The sequence below is a fragment of the Topomyia yanbarensis genome, chromosome 2 (assembly GCF_030247195.1).
Source record: "Topomyia yanbarensis strain Yona2022 chromosome 2, ASM3024719v1, whole genome shotgun sequence".
Lineage (NCBI taxonomy): Eukaryota > Metazoa > Arthropoda > Insecta > Diptera > Culicidae > Topomyia > Topomyia yanbarensis.
In genome coordinates this window covers 186,534,813-186,547,543 of record NC_080671.1, presented here as the reverse complement: position 1 = coordinate 186,547,543, position 12,731 = coordinate 186,534,813, and the positions used below count along the sequence as shown (strand labels likewise).

The window sequence follows — 12,731 nt, the reverse complement described above, 5'->3', positions numbered from 1 at the left end:
TATTGCACCCCAATCGCATATTAGAGCTTTCACGAACTATAGAAAAATATAATCGTTCGGGCAATAGTTTGAAAACTACTTTAAATAACACAAAATGTTTAAAATTAGAAAAATGTTCAAAGTATGTATGCTCGAAAACATAATATAGCCCACAACTTCCACAAAACAAAATGTTTTGCAACAATACACAGTGGGTAATGTGTTTCACATTACTTGAGGTACACAACGGAGGCAGTGCTATATGTTTAATAGAAACGGAGAAAAAGAATGCCACCAACATACCCCAAACGCCAACTAGTTCCCCTAGTTAGTGACATTGTTGAAAAAATTCAATAAAATTACAACAAAAAAAAACAGTTTAATTTATTTTTATTTTTTTCCAATGAACATTTTGGGAGAAAGGAAATGTTTTAAATCTAATGCATCATGAAGAGCCTATTCCAACATCAACTTGAAATGTTTTAAAATTTCATACTATTTTCCAGCAAATATGAATAGAATATGATTCTAATGTCATTTAAAAATTAAAATGCTTTTAACCAAAATTCTTTAAAATATAGTTGTTTTCAGGATATTTTGCGCCTTTTTTAATTCAATCTGTTTATTTGATAAGGCAGGATACCGTGAAAGTTGAAGGTGCCAATTGTCCCTGTTACACATTTAAATTTTCTTAAAGCTAGAAAGTTACAACATTAAGTTTAATTACTTTTAAAACTAAGAAACGATTAGACTATTTTAAACTATATTAATAAACATGGGATCAACTTTGTACTAAGATTGAGGAGGTCGGTAGTTTCATATAACTACTAGAAATACAGTTTAGCTCTTTGTTTACTTTATATTTAAATATAATTAAATGGAATTACAAATATAATAAAGAAAGGAAACAGATTCAATTTTTCTTTTTGAAAAGGTCATTTTTAGGGGGTTTTAGTCCATCATCGGGTTGAAAGCAGTAGCAGTTTATGGTTGAAAGCTTGCACAGTTTATGGTCAGTAGAGAATCGACAACTTTAATGACAGTCTCAAACTGCCCCGATAGAACACAAAGGGGCATCGGTTGTTCCTTCTCGGATATGCAGGGAATCCTTCAAAATCGGTCAGTCTTCCACGTTGTTTTCGATTTCAATTTCAAATGATGCCAGCACAATAGTGATAAAGAAGACGATCACGTAGTTTCGCTCAGGTTCGAGTCTACACCACAGAGGCAGTACAGGGAACTTCTGAGAACGAGAAAAAGAGAAGGAGGGGCTATATTTGTATATTGATTGTTTTCAGGAAGAGGTATATGAGGCACATATAGGGAAGAAGGGTTGCCATTACTTTCCGATCCGGATCGTTGGGATCTTCCTTGGGCCTGAAGGGCATCCAGTAATTGAGATCTGGCACCACAATATTCGCACGTCTGGCACCACAATATTCGCACGTCCAGATAATATGCTCTATGTCGGGACTACCATCTCCACAAGCGCAGAGACTAGAGATGGGTGAATGAATCACGAATGGTTCAAAAGAATCGACTCTTAGAAATGAATGAATGAGCCGCGATTTTTTTTAAAGAACTGCGATTCATTGAAAAAGGGACTAATTATTATGACCCCAATGAGATCCAACAAGAACCGAATGAGTTGATTTGACAGTTTGTCATGATTATGAATCTTTGGAGCGAATGACGCAAAATGAATGACAAACATTAATCACTGTTTTTCTACGCGGAATAAAACATTAACAAAACAGCTGTTTTATCCAACATAATGGTAAAATGTGTGCTTCAATCAACCGAAGGTCAAGCAAAGTTCTCTCATGTTTTCCAAATTGGCACAATTACTGCTAGATGGAGCATTTAAAAAGATTTTGATAACATCGCGTCTAAATGGGAGGTCTCGCCAAATCCAACGTTTGCAGATCAATTTGAGATTGTCAAATAATAGCACAACCTCTTCTCAGGCTCAAATTTGATCGAACTATTTGATGGAAGGAAACAAAATTAGTTTACCCTACTCGTTTTGAAATTATGCTAAAACGCCTATACGTACCTTCAACGTCAACGTTCTCTCTAGTGGTTTTCGAGAAACATAAAATGAGTCCATTATTGAAAATGGAACTTTGATAGAAAATTACTTCAAATATGAGTGGTCTCTTAAAGACCTGGATTTTTTTCTCGTTTTATCCCTAACAATCATTTTTCAAAGCACGAGTCACTGAATCGAACAAAAGAGTCGATTCATTTTAGTGAGTGAATCCGGGACGGTTCACTCACCAAACTGAATCGTTTGCCCTTCTCTAATCCATACTAAGGTGATCTGGTTTGATTTTTAGATAAAGCGCACTACCTTATTTTCCCAAGTAAAGTTTCGTCGAGCGGATATCCTCAATAAAAGTAAGGCTGTCCGAAAGGATGAAGTGATGATCTGTGGGTAAAATATGAATTGATGCAAAGGGTGTTCCGATTAGCAGTAAATTTTGCGATGTAGACTGAAGGTTGGTTTAGGATCACTTGCGAGCGTATGTGATCCGGGATTCTTTGAATCTATTCCATTATGGATATGTCGACGAATACAGTTGAATCATGTTTATCTAGAAGATGAACACGATTAAGATTATATGTAGAGGAGTTGGTGTTCTGTGCCATGTAATCAACATACAGCGACATAAATCGGGACTGACAATTAAGCTCGAGAATCCTTTCGATATTTACAATCACCACCGGGCTCAAGATATTGCATCGGGCGAGCAATCGATAAGAGTGATCCCATAACTGGCTTTTCAACGGAAAAATGCCCGCCAGCACTTCTAAGCTCATCGTGTGGGTCGACTGCATGAAACCTAAGGCAATACGCAAACAACGATGCTGGATTCTCTACAGTTTGATTAAAATAAATAAATGTTTGCTGTGTAGTGAAATCAGAAACACTGGTACTCCAACTCCGACAGTGTCGTTATTTGGTACAACCTGGTACAGGTCTCTTGGGTGGGCATTAGACTGGTAGAATTTTTGACTTTTAGCTCCACCAGGCTTAACTGATTCCTTTTATGGTCCTTAGTAATTGTGCAAATTTTGGTACCGATCGGTTGTGTCTACGGACCCTCCAAAAATTTCAAAGTTTATATGGAAATTAGTATGGAAAATCGGTTAAAATTGAAAATAAATTCTTAAAAAATCACCTCATCAATCAATTCATGAGAACACTATATATTTCAAAAGGTAGGGGAGATTGAGGAGACTTGTTCCCCGGGGAGACTTGATCCCATCATTGTAACTCAAAGGCGGATCAGAATACATTAATCGAATATACTAGAAAGTTGCGTAGTTTTATCTAAACAAAAGTTTCTTTAACACAAAAAAATAAATTGGACATATGCTACCGAATTTTTACCGATTCAAAGAAAAAAATCTTAGAAGAACTGAATAAGATTTATTTTCTAAATTTTCAAACTTTTATACAATTGATAAAGTCACCCACTACATACTATACTTTTGCATACAGAATTACAGGAGAATGTCAATTATATGAATACGTTATGATTGAGCTGATTTTTTTGTTCAACTATACTTGTACTAAAGTTTGCTGAAATAGATGCTATGGGTTCACTTGATCCCTTCAAATTCGTGGAGATTTGATCCCCTTCGCCATGCTTCATACACACCACTGAAAATAACCAAATTCACACCAGGACAATTGAAGTCATTGTTGCCATAAAATAACAAAAAAAATACTGTCAAAAATGAACGCTTCATCGTACAGAAACTTAACTGTAATTGTTTACTACAGTATACGTAGCAACCATGCATCCCACATTTGGCGTTCCTCAACCATAATAACGACAGCTTTCAAATAATTGCACAGAGATTTGGGGAATTCGTAAAAACAATCTTGTGAGAGATGCGTAATATGTAGTAACAAAAATAGTAATATGTAACCACAACAATTTAATCAATACCACAATACATTTATAACATTGATTGGGGTTAGGTACCTATTTTTGTCCTATTAGGGAGGGTATCACATTATTTTTATTATCAATTTTATTATTTCAGCTTCTTGCTTTGTTATTAGGAGCCATTTTTTATTTCGATTATAGAGGTTTTAGCCTTAAGGTCATTGCCTCTTATTAAGAGCCAATATAATAACAAAATTGTCTTGAGAATGGTGAAAATCTTCTGTTTGAGCGCAGCAAAAACTTTAATCAAGTACCCCAATTATCGCAACACCATTTGAGCCAATGCGTTGAGCAAAGATGGCAGACGTTGCTCTAACCAAAGGCTTCAGATGAGTAGGATGATAATAGAAAAAGGGTAAAATAGGCTTATTACCCTACATGCTCTTTTAAGCACGTTTTCAAAAAATTATCAAGTGTCCCCAAATTAGGGATCGAGTCTCCACTAATCAAAAATTTTTCCAGTTTTTTGTAGTTTTCCAAAAATGCGCATAGCTCATGTCCAGTATAATATTTCCATGTAATTTTTTTATGATTATCAGTCAACCCTAGAAACAATATAAAACTACAAAAAATACATAGTTTTTATATCATTCCACGGAGTAGGATTGAAAAATAAAAAAGGGGATCAAGTCTCCTCAGTCTCCCCTATTCTTCTACTGAACACATTCGTGGAACATTGTAAGTTTGTGAAAATTCGCTGAGAAAAGTTATTAACTAAAGAAGCAGCATGACATCAAAACAAGTGGATTTTATTATTAATCATAGCAACCCTGTTTGCATGCTACTTCCTACTTCTGCCCAAGTCAGACGTACAATCGAACCAAGTGAACAAAAACTAGCAACCTCTCGATCTAGTGTGCATTGTCTCGAGAACAAAGGAAACTTTTAATTTATTCTTGCCATCATGAGTAAAGTTGACAAAAATCTCTGCTCTCGAGAGGAGTGGTTGTCTGGCTTTATGGAAAGACAACAACAAACGCAAGTGGTTTGTTACACTGACGGTTCTCTGATGGAGGGACGTGCTGGTGCTGGTGTCTACTGTCGTGAAATGAGACTGGAACAATCTCACTCACTAGGTAGATACTGTACTGTATTCCAAGCAGAAATCTTTGCGATTATGTGCGGGGTGCAATCGGCCCTTCAACTGAGTTTGTCCGGCAGAGTTATAAACTTCTGCTCCGATAGTCAGGCTGCAATCAAGGCCCTTAGCTCAGACAAATCTCGGTCCAAGCTAGTGATCGCGTGCCGAACCCAAATCGAAGAACTAAGCATTGTCAACACTATCTACCTTGTCTGGGTGCCCGGACATTGCGGTATTACAGGAAATGAATGGGCTGACGAATTGGCCAGGGCAGGTTCAGCGATTGACTTCGTTGGTCCTGAGCCCGCGCTGCCAATTTCGACAAGTTGGATAAGGGAAAAAATACGGTCCTGGGCTTCGTCCGAGCACCGCAATTATTGGAGAAATCTACAAACGTGTCGCCAAACAAAGGCGTTTCTAGAACAACCATGCCCAGTGGTTTCGAAAAATCTCTTACATTTTTCGAAGCTCCACTGCGGCATGCTGACCAGGGCTTTAACCGGCCACTGCCAACTCAATTATCACATGGCAACTATTCAGCGCGCTGAGTCTTTTTCATGTGATCTTTGTGAATCCGACTACGGAACTTCATATCATCTGATATGCAACTGCCCAGCGCTAGCGCAATTGCGATTACGAGTCTTCAGCCGTCCTTATATAGACGAAACCATGTTTGGTCGACTGAAACTCAGAGACATACTAAAGTTTCTTATCCAATGTGGTAAAGAGCTTTAGGCTTATTCGCAGGCAAGTTGAACTACTTGTGAGTTTAATTTACCTGTTGTTTATTTTTTGTTTTGTGCTGTTTTTCCCACCCTTCCAAGTCTACTTCCCCACACCTCCTTGTCCTTTCCTTCCGCTCAGGAAATGATGACAACACACGGCAAGGCACAAATCCCCGACTATGTACGGGGAACGTGCCATTTGAGCCAATATATTCTGATTCCTGATTCCTAGTGTGCATTGTCTCGAGAACAAAGGAAACTTTTAATTTATTCTTGCCATCATGAGTAAAGTTGACAAAAATCTCTGCTTCGACCCAACGCAGCGGTCGATGACTTTAAATTATATTCAATAAGATTGAGTTTTCTTGAAGTGGAATACCTGCTGAAGGTGAAGATGCAGCTTAAGCTCAAGGAGGTTATGTATCTACAGTATCATTATCTTCGTAATGTCATACTCATATCATTCAACACGTTAGCACAAGCCGAACGTTTCGTTTTGCAGAACAACTTAAAGCACGTGGCTCAAAGTGATAAAGTTGGAATTAAGATTCCCGTGTATATAGAAAAAAGACTATGTAGATGTAAAGTTACATGACCTATCACCACGTACCCCTCCTGATCTAATCGCAAAATACATGTCGCAATACGGCAAAGTAGAATCAGTTACGCGTGATATGTGGAGAAATTTCTTCCCGGGTGCACCTAACGGTGTTCTTGTGGTGAGGATGCGGATCGAAAAACCTATCCCCTCCCACTTGACTATAAAACTCAAAACCCACGAAGCTACTATTAATCAAACTACGTTATGCACCCATGAGGGGCAAACTCCCACGTGCAAGTATTGTAATTAAACAGCACACCACGGACAACCTTGCGCGGAAGATACAGAGGGGGATGCATCTCTACCGATTGCCAACGAATCCATGGTAAACCAACCCAAAAAAGAGTTTTCAATACCAATACCTGAACCACAAACGGTTGCCAAATTTGTGGCAGCTGTTCAGTCCATATTGACAACTGCCAAAGCAGCATCCAGCACCCCAAAAACCACTGTAAGCAACATCGGTGATGAAGATAATAGCAATGACGACGGATTTACATTGATCACCCGTAAGTGCAAGAAGCAGGAAAGAACATCTGGACGCGAGCACCAAGGCACTTTTAACGATGATGACCTTGATGTGGAGGACAGGAGAGAATTAAATGGTCCCCATGACGCAGTAGGCGAGCCGCGAAAGAAGGTCTCCGCTCGCAATAAAAAGTTGCGCGCACGAGATCCAACGGACAATCAATAATATTTGTTTTATTTTTATTTTTTACATATTGTAAACACATAAAAGACCCACGGCTCCGTTAAGCTACCGCTATGAGCCGTGTCAAATAAACGAAATAAAAAAAAACCTGTTTGAATAGCTGCATCTGCCATACGCGAGTGGTGGGTGACCACTGTCTAGTTTACACTTGTATAACGATGTAGCTATTCAAACAGCGTTGCTATGGTTACTAATAAAATCCACTTGTTTTGAAGTCATACTGCTTCTTTAGTTAATAACTTTTCTCAACGAATTTTCATAAACTTGCAATGTTTCCTGAATGTGTTCAGTAGAAGAATACCTTTAGAAATATATAGTGTTCTGATTAATTGATTTTTTAAGAATTTATTTTCAATGTTAACTGATTTTTCATACAAACTTCTATATAAACTTTGAAATTTTTGGAGGGTCCGTAGACACAACCAATCGGTACCAAAATTTGCACAATTACTAAGGACCATAAAAGGAATCAGTAGAGCCTGGTGGAGCTAAAAGGCAAAAATTGAACCAGTCTAGTGGGCATGTTATTGTTATTGTTCGGAGATAGTTGATCTTTTATGGCACTGTTGTTTCAGATACCTAATGTGACATCCCCAGGGACCTTTAGTGTCGAACTAGACCCCGAGATATTCAATCGTTGAGATAGTTTGACCCATCAATAGAAGCTGTTTGGCGATTCCTTGAAAATACAATTAAGTTAGTTTTCTCCGTAGAGAATTCGATATCTAAGTTAAAAGCCCAAATTATCCAACGTATCTTGCAGGTAGACAGCTCTCCTACAACAGAAACCACTCTGTCATCCGCAAGTTACCTTAGTTAGCTTGTAGGAATTAAAGAGACATTCGGCAATGTCATTCGCGTAAAAGTTATAGAATAGGGGGCTAAAGTTAGGGAAGACTCATGTAGCTAAATCGTAACGTCGATAAATTATCATACGAAAAATGCATATGTTTTTCCGACAAGAAGGTAATTAAAAAGTTGTTTAAAATCGGTGATATAACACATTGGTGCAGCTTCTCTGAAAGAACGTTTATTGAGACCAAATGTATCCCTAATATCCAAGTACACTGATGCCATCTGCTCTTTGTTAACATAGACTATTTGAATTTCTGTTGAAAGCAACGCAAGACAATCGCTCGTCCTTTTACCTTTGCAAATGTCAAATTGTGTCCGACAGAAAGACATTTGTTTCGACCCAATTGTAAAGGCGGAAAAGGATGTTTTCTCAAACAACTTCCGAATGCAGGACAACATTTCAATCGGTCGATACGAATTGTGGTCCGAGGCTGGTTTTCTCGGTTTTGCAATGACGATCACTCTTACTTGTTTCCAGTTTTGAGGGACAATGTTACTCGTCAGGAACTTGTTGAATAAAATCAACAAATGCCTTTTCGTGGGGCTAGGTGGATTCTTCTACAAGTTGAATTTAATTTTATCCAACCCTGGAGTGTTATTGCTACATGACAAAAGAGCAAGTGAGAATTCCACCATTGAATTCCACCATTGAAAACGGTAATTTGTTCGCGGCATCGTGAGGGAACGCAACACGGTAGGTCTTCTGTGTCGGCGCAGAGTCCGGGCAGATTTTTTTTTGGCAATCGAGCGCTCGAATATCGAGCGGTTGAAGTACTCGACGCTTTCGTTTGTATAGTTTCGGCTGCGAATACGTTGGGCAGTGCCCCAAATAGTGGTAATCTATGTTTCTCTCGTCAACATATCGACCAACCGGTGCCAATAACCGCTTTTTGGGCTTTCATTAAGCTTTGCATTTTTGTTTTCAATTCTGCGGACTTCTAAGTTGTTTGACATTTCAACCTCTAGGAATTCCCCGAGGGGATATTGAGATAACAGGATGACAATACCCCCGACTAGATAACCTTTTGCTGTGACTTTTTGGAAGTTGCATTATATAACCTTTTCTTCCTCGAAAATTCCAAAGATCAGTCGTCCGTACTGCATAAATACTGCTGTATTTTCTCTGTAATCGACTTGGTTCTCAGAACTTCCCAGCAAACTTTATAACTCTTTATTACACTGGTTTAGGAACAAAACCAAATCCCAGAGTTTCAGTTCCCTGTAACCAAAAATCCAAACATGCTATTGTTTTACTGCAGGGCAGTTACATATCAAATGAAATGGAGTTTTGAAATCTGATTCACAAAGATCACATGAATAATACTCAATATGCTGAATAGTAGCCATGTGATAATTTAGTTTGCAATTTAGTCAGTGCCCTGATTGAAATGCTACGATTGTGCTTGGAAAAAATGTAGCAAATTCTTTGACATTTTCGGACTCACATCCGGCTGAAAAGCTTTTGATTGAACGAAAGTTTGCAATTATGCCAACCATTCGGATGCAGTCCAAAAGCGAATCTTGTGCTTTATACAACTTATACCCAATTGTGTCTTGATTCAAGAATCACCCCAACGTATTTAAATTTATCTGCGACAATAATTTCAGAGCCAAAGAACTGCAACGGACGAGCTCTGGTAGTGATCCTTCTTTGCTTGAAAACACCATTGATGTGTTATTTGGATTATTTTATAGTCCAACATGAAGACGCCCTAGCGTTAATGCAAATTCCGGTTTGCTGCATCCAATCAAAAATTGTAATAAGGCAAATACCGACGATCATTATATGATAATAATAATAAAATTTTGAATGGTGATATGAATATTCTTGACTGGAAAACTAGACGTCCAGCAAGTGATTGTTGCTGTTATAGTGATTGTTGTTGTTATTGTGAATTTTGTCGTGGTGAAATAAAAGCTGTCTTCAACGTAGTTTATTCACATTTACTTTATTTACTAAATAATTTAATATTAAGCACAAAACACTATTTAAGTATTTTTTTTCTATCCATGTATAGCGGCTAGAACGAAGAATGAAGAATTACAATAGAAATACAGCAATAAAAATGTTGTGGTCCGTTCAAAAGTTATAAGCAGCAAACAAAACCTGTTTCAGAACCGGGGACATCACCTTACTTACCACACAATATACATCATTTTCTGTATGCAAAATTTAAACCGAACAATACAGTTTTGATTTGTATTAAATCTTCCATAGCAAATCAATAACAGTCCTCGATCTGAAAACAACTTTCTGAAAACAAACATATGATCAAATCTACAACCATATACAACTATCCATCATCATCTAACGAAAACGATGTGTATAGAAATGATAAATGATGCAGACATTTAAAGACTCATCAATAGATTAATTTAAAAAAAGCATTTGTCAATACAAACTTGGATGAAACTGGTTCTAGTGAAATCCAACCTTCCATTTGTCTACCTAGTACTCATATTTTTAACGTACATTTACTGGATTTTTGTTAACCTTTGTCGTTTTCTTGTTCTTTTTCAGATTTCTTGACATGCACCATAAACAGGTCAGATCGGCACATATAACTCGGCGCAAATGTTGGCAGAGGAATTAGTTTCATTTACACAAACTTTTCATACTACACAAACAGCGGATATAAAGCTACCCTAAAATTTTGGTTTGCCACCCCGCTCCGGATTTGTTTTACTTCCTATACTAGTGTGATTATCGTTTTGGAAATTCCTTTTTTTGCAAGTCTCAAAACTAAACATTATTTGAATCGAAGACGATAACCATTCCGATGCAGAACGTATTCAACAAAAAACATACAGTACAGCGAAACAGCGAAAAACATTTGACAATACACCAAAGAAACAACATACGTATCTGAACGAAACAAACGATCATTGCTCGTGTGTAAGTAGTTCGGAGACCGATGATCAATAATACAATTGTGTGCGATCGGAATTTCAACAAAACGTTGCCCATCTTATTTTCTTCCTACGGTTAAACCCTAGCGATGCCCGCGTACGTCACGTAACAAATCAACAACCCCTAGCAAAACATTTGACAGAGCTAATTCGAAATCTACCGTTTAGAGTGTGCACGCCGTTCATTTCGCCACAAGCCGATGATTACATCTCAAAGTCAGACATACTGGCTGATTGGCAGGTAGTGATCGGAAAACCGTCAGATTTTTTTTGGAATTTTAGCGCTTTAGCCTTAATTCGATGTGAACTAAAACGGTAGTGGTCGGGTTGGCTTAATTGTGCGGCACAAAAAAGTGAAAGGAATTCGGTCCTGTGGCTGAAAGGAAGGCAAATGGTGCCAAGTCGAATCGAAAGGTAGAAAAAATAAAGTGTTTTCGTGTTTATTTTTTTGTTTTTGTCTCTTAGCAGCCATTCGTGAAACGTGTGATATTTTAAAGTGTTCATTGAAGTGATATCAATTTAATCTAAATGATACCGAAAAGATAAGTGGTGAAAAAAGTCATCGTCTGGATTAATTACATCGAAATATGAGCGTCTTCCATCGGCCCTTCGTGGGCCTACTGGTATTGTGTTTCGTGATATCCCTGCTGTTGGCCCAGCGAAATGATGGCGGTAAGTTTTGCATTATTATATGTATCTCTATTGATTTAGGTGGACAATTTTTGGAACACGTGTGTCCAGAATAAAAACAGTTGTTATTGCAATGTAAATCAATTCAAAATTCTGAATCTATTCAATATCCATATTCTCATTTATTACTTGCTAATTTGGAACCATATATTATATATAATACGAATTTTGTAGAAAATTCGACTGAATTTGTATTGCCGGGGCATTGAATATTTATTTGAGAGTGCGCGCTGAAAAAAGGTTTGAAATTTGTTTTTTTACTTGAGTATTGGCATCTCATAACTCATAACAATACTTTTGTTGTGGTGCATATTACACTGGGGCATTTTACCCTGGGTGAAAGAAGTAACTAGAATCTGAAATGTTTTGAAAATGTGTAATAATACTTTTATTAGAATTTTTTTATGAAAAGTTAAGCAGGAACTAATTTATATCCAATACAGCAGTGATTCTCAAGCCGGGGTCTGCGAATATATATATATATATATATATATATATATATATATATATATATATATATATATATATATATATATATATATATATATATATATATATATATATATATATATATATATATATATATATATATATATATATATATATATATATATATATATATATATATATATATATATATATATATATATATATATATATATATATATATATATATATATATATATATATATATATATATATATATATATATATATATATATATATATATATATATATATATATATATATATATATATATATATATATATATATATATATATATATATATATATATATATATATATATATATATATATATATATATATATATATATATATATATATATATATATTTCCCGAATTCAGATTGAAATTTCAAGTCTTGTTACCTAACAAACTTGAAATAACATATTGATAGCATACAAAATCGATGTTTATCCGTGGGGGTCTGCAGCAACCCAGGGTGATTTCTAAGGGGTCTGTGATACGAAAAAAGAACCATTGCAATACAGCAATTAATCAGAGTAATTGATCTCCGTAACATAGTATCCAACATTAAGATATAGGTATTTTTGCTTAAATTGTGTTTATTTCGAGAAAAACGAGTTTAAAGACTTCTACAATTTGAAATTTATTTTTGCCATAATTCTTGCTTATTATAATATATTTCAGATCTGGTAGAAGTCGAATGTAGATGATGAAATTCTTTATCCAG

At 36.3% G+C, this 12,731-nt stretch overlaps 1 protein-coding gene across 7 annotated transcripts in view; it reads left to right on the top strand.

Moving 5' to 3' along the window:
- LOC131682401 (dual oxidase) overlaps window positions 1-12,731 on the top strand; it is a 174,048-nt gene that overhangs the window by 53,627 nt on the left and 107,690 nt on the right. The window contains exons 1-2 of one of the 7 annotated variants that reach the window (XM_058963841.1): window positions 10,443-10,461; window positions 11,294-11,497. In XM_058963841.1, coding sequence (XP_058819824.1) covers window positions 11,413-11,497 — 85 coding nt within the window. In that variant the 5' untranslated portion in view covers window positions 10,443-10,461; window positions 11,294-11,412. Of the gene's footprint in view, window positions 1-10,442; window positions 10,462-10,872; window positions 11,240-11,290; window positions 11,498-12,731 lie in introns of those variants that run through there. The other 6 variants (XM_058963839.1, XM_058963836.1, XM_058963840.1 and 3 more) reach the window with 6 other exon arrangements.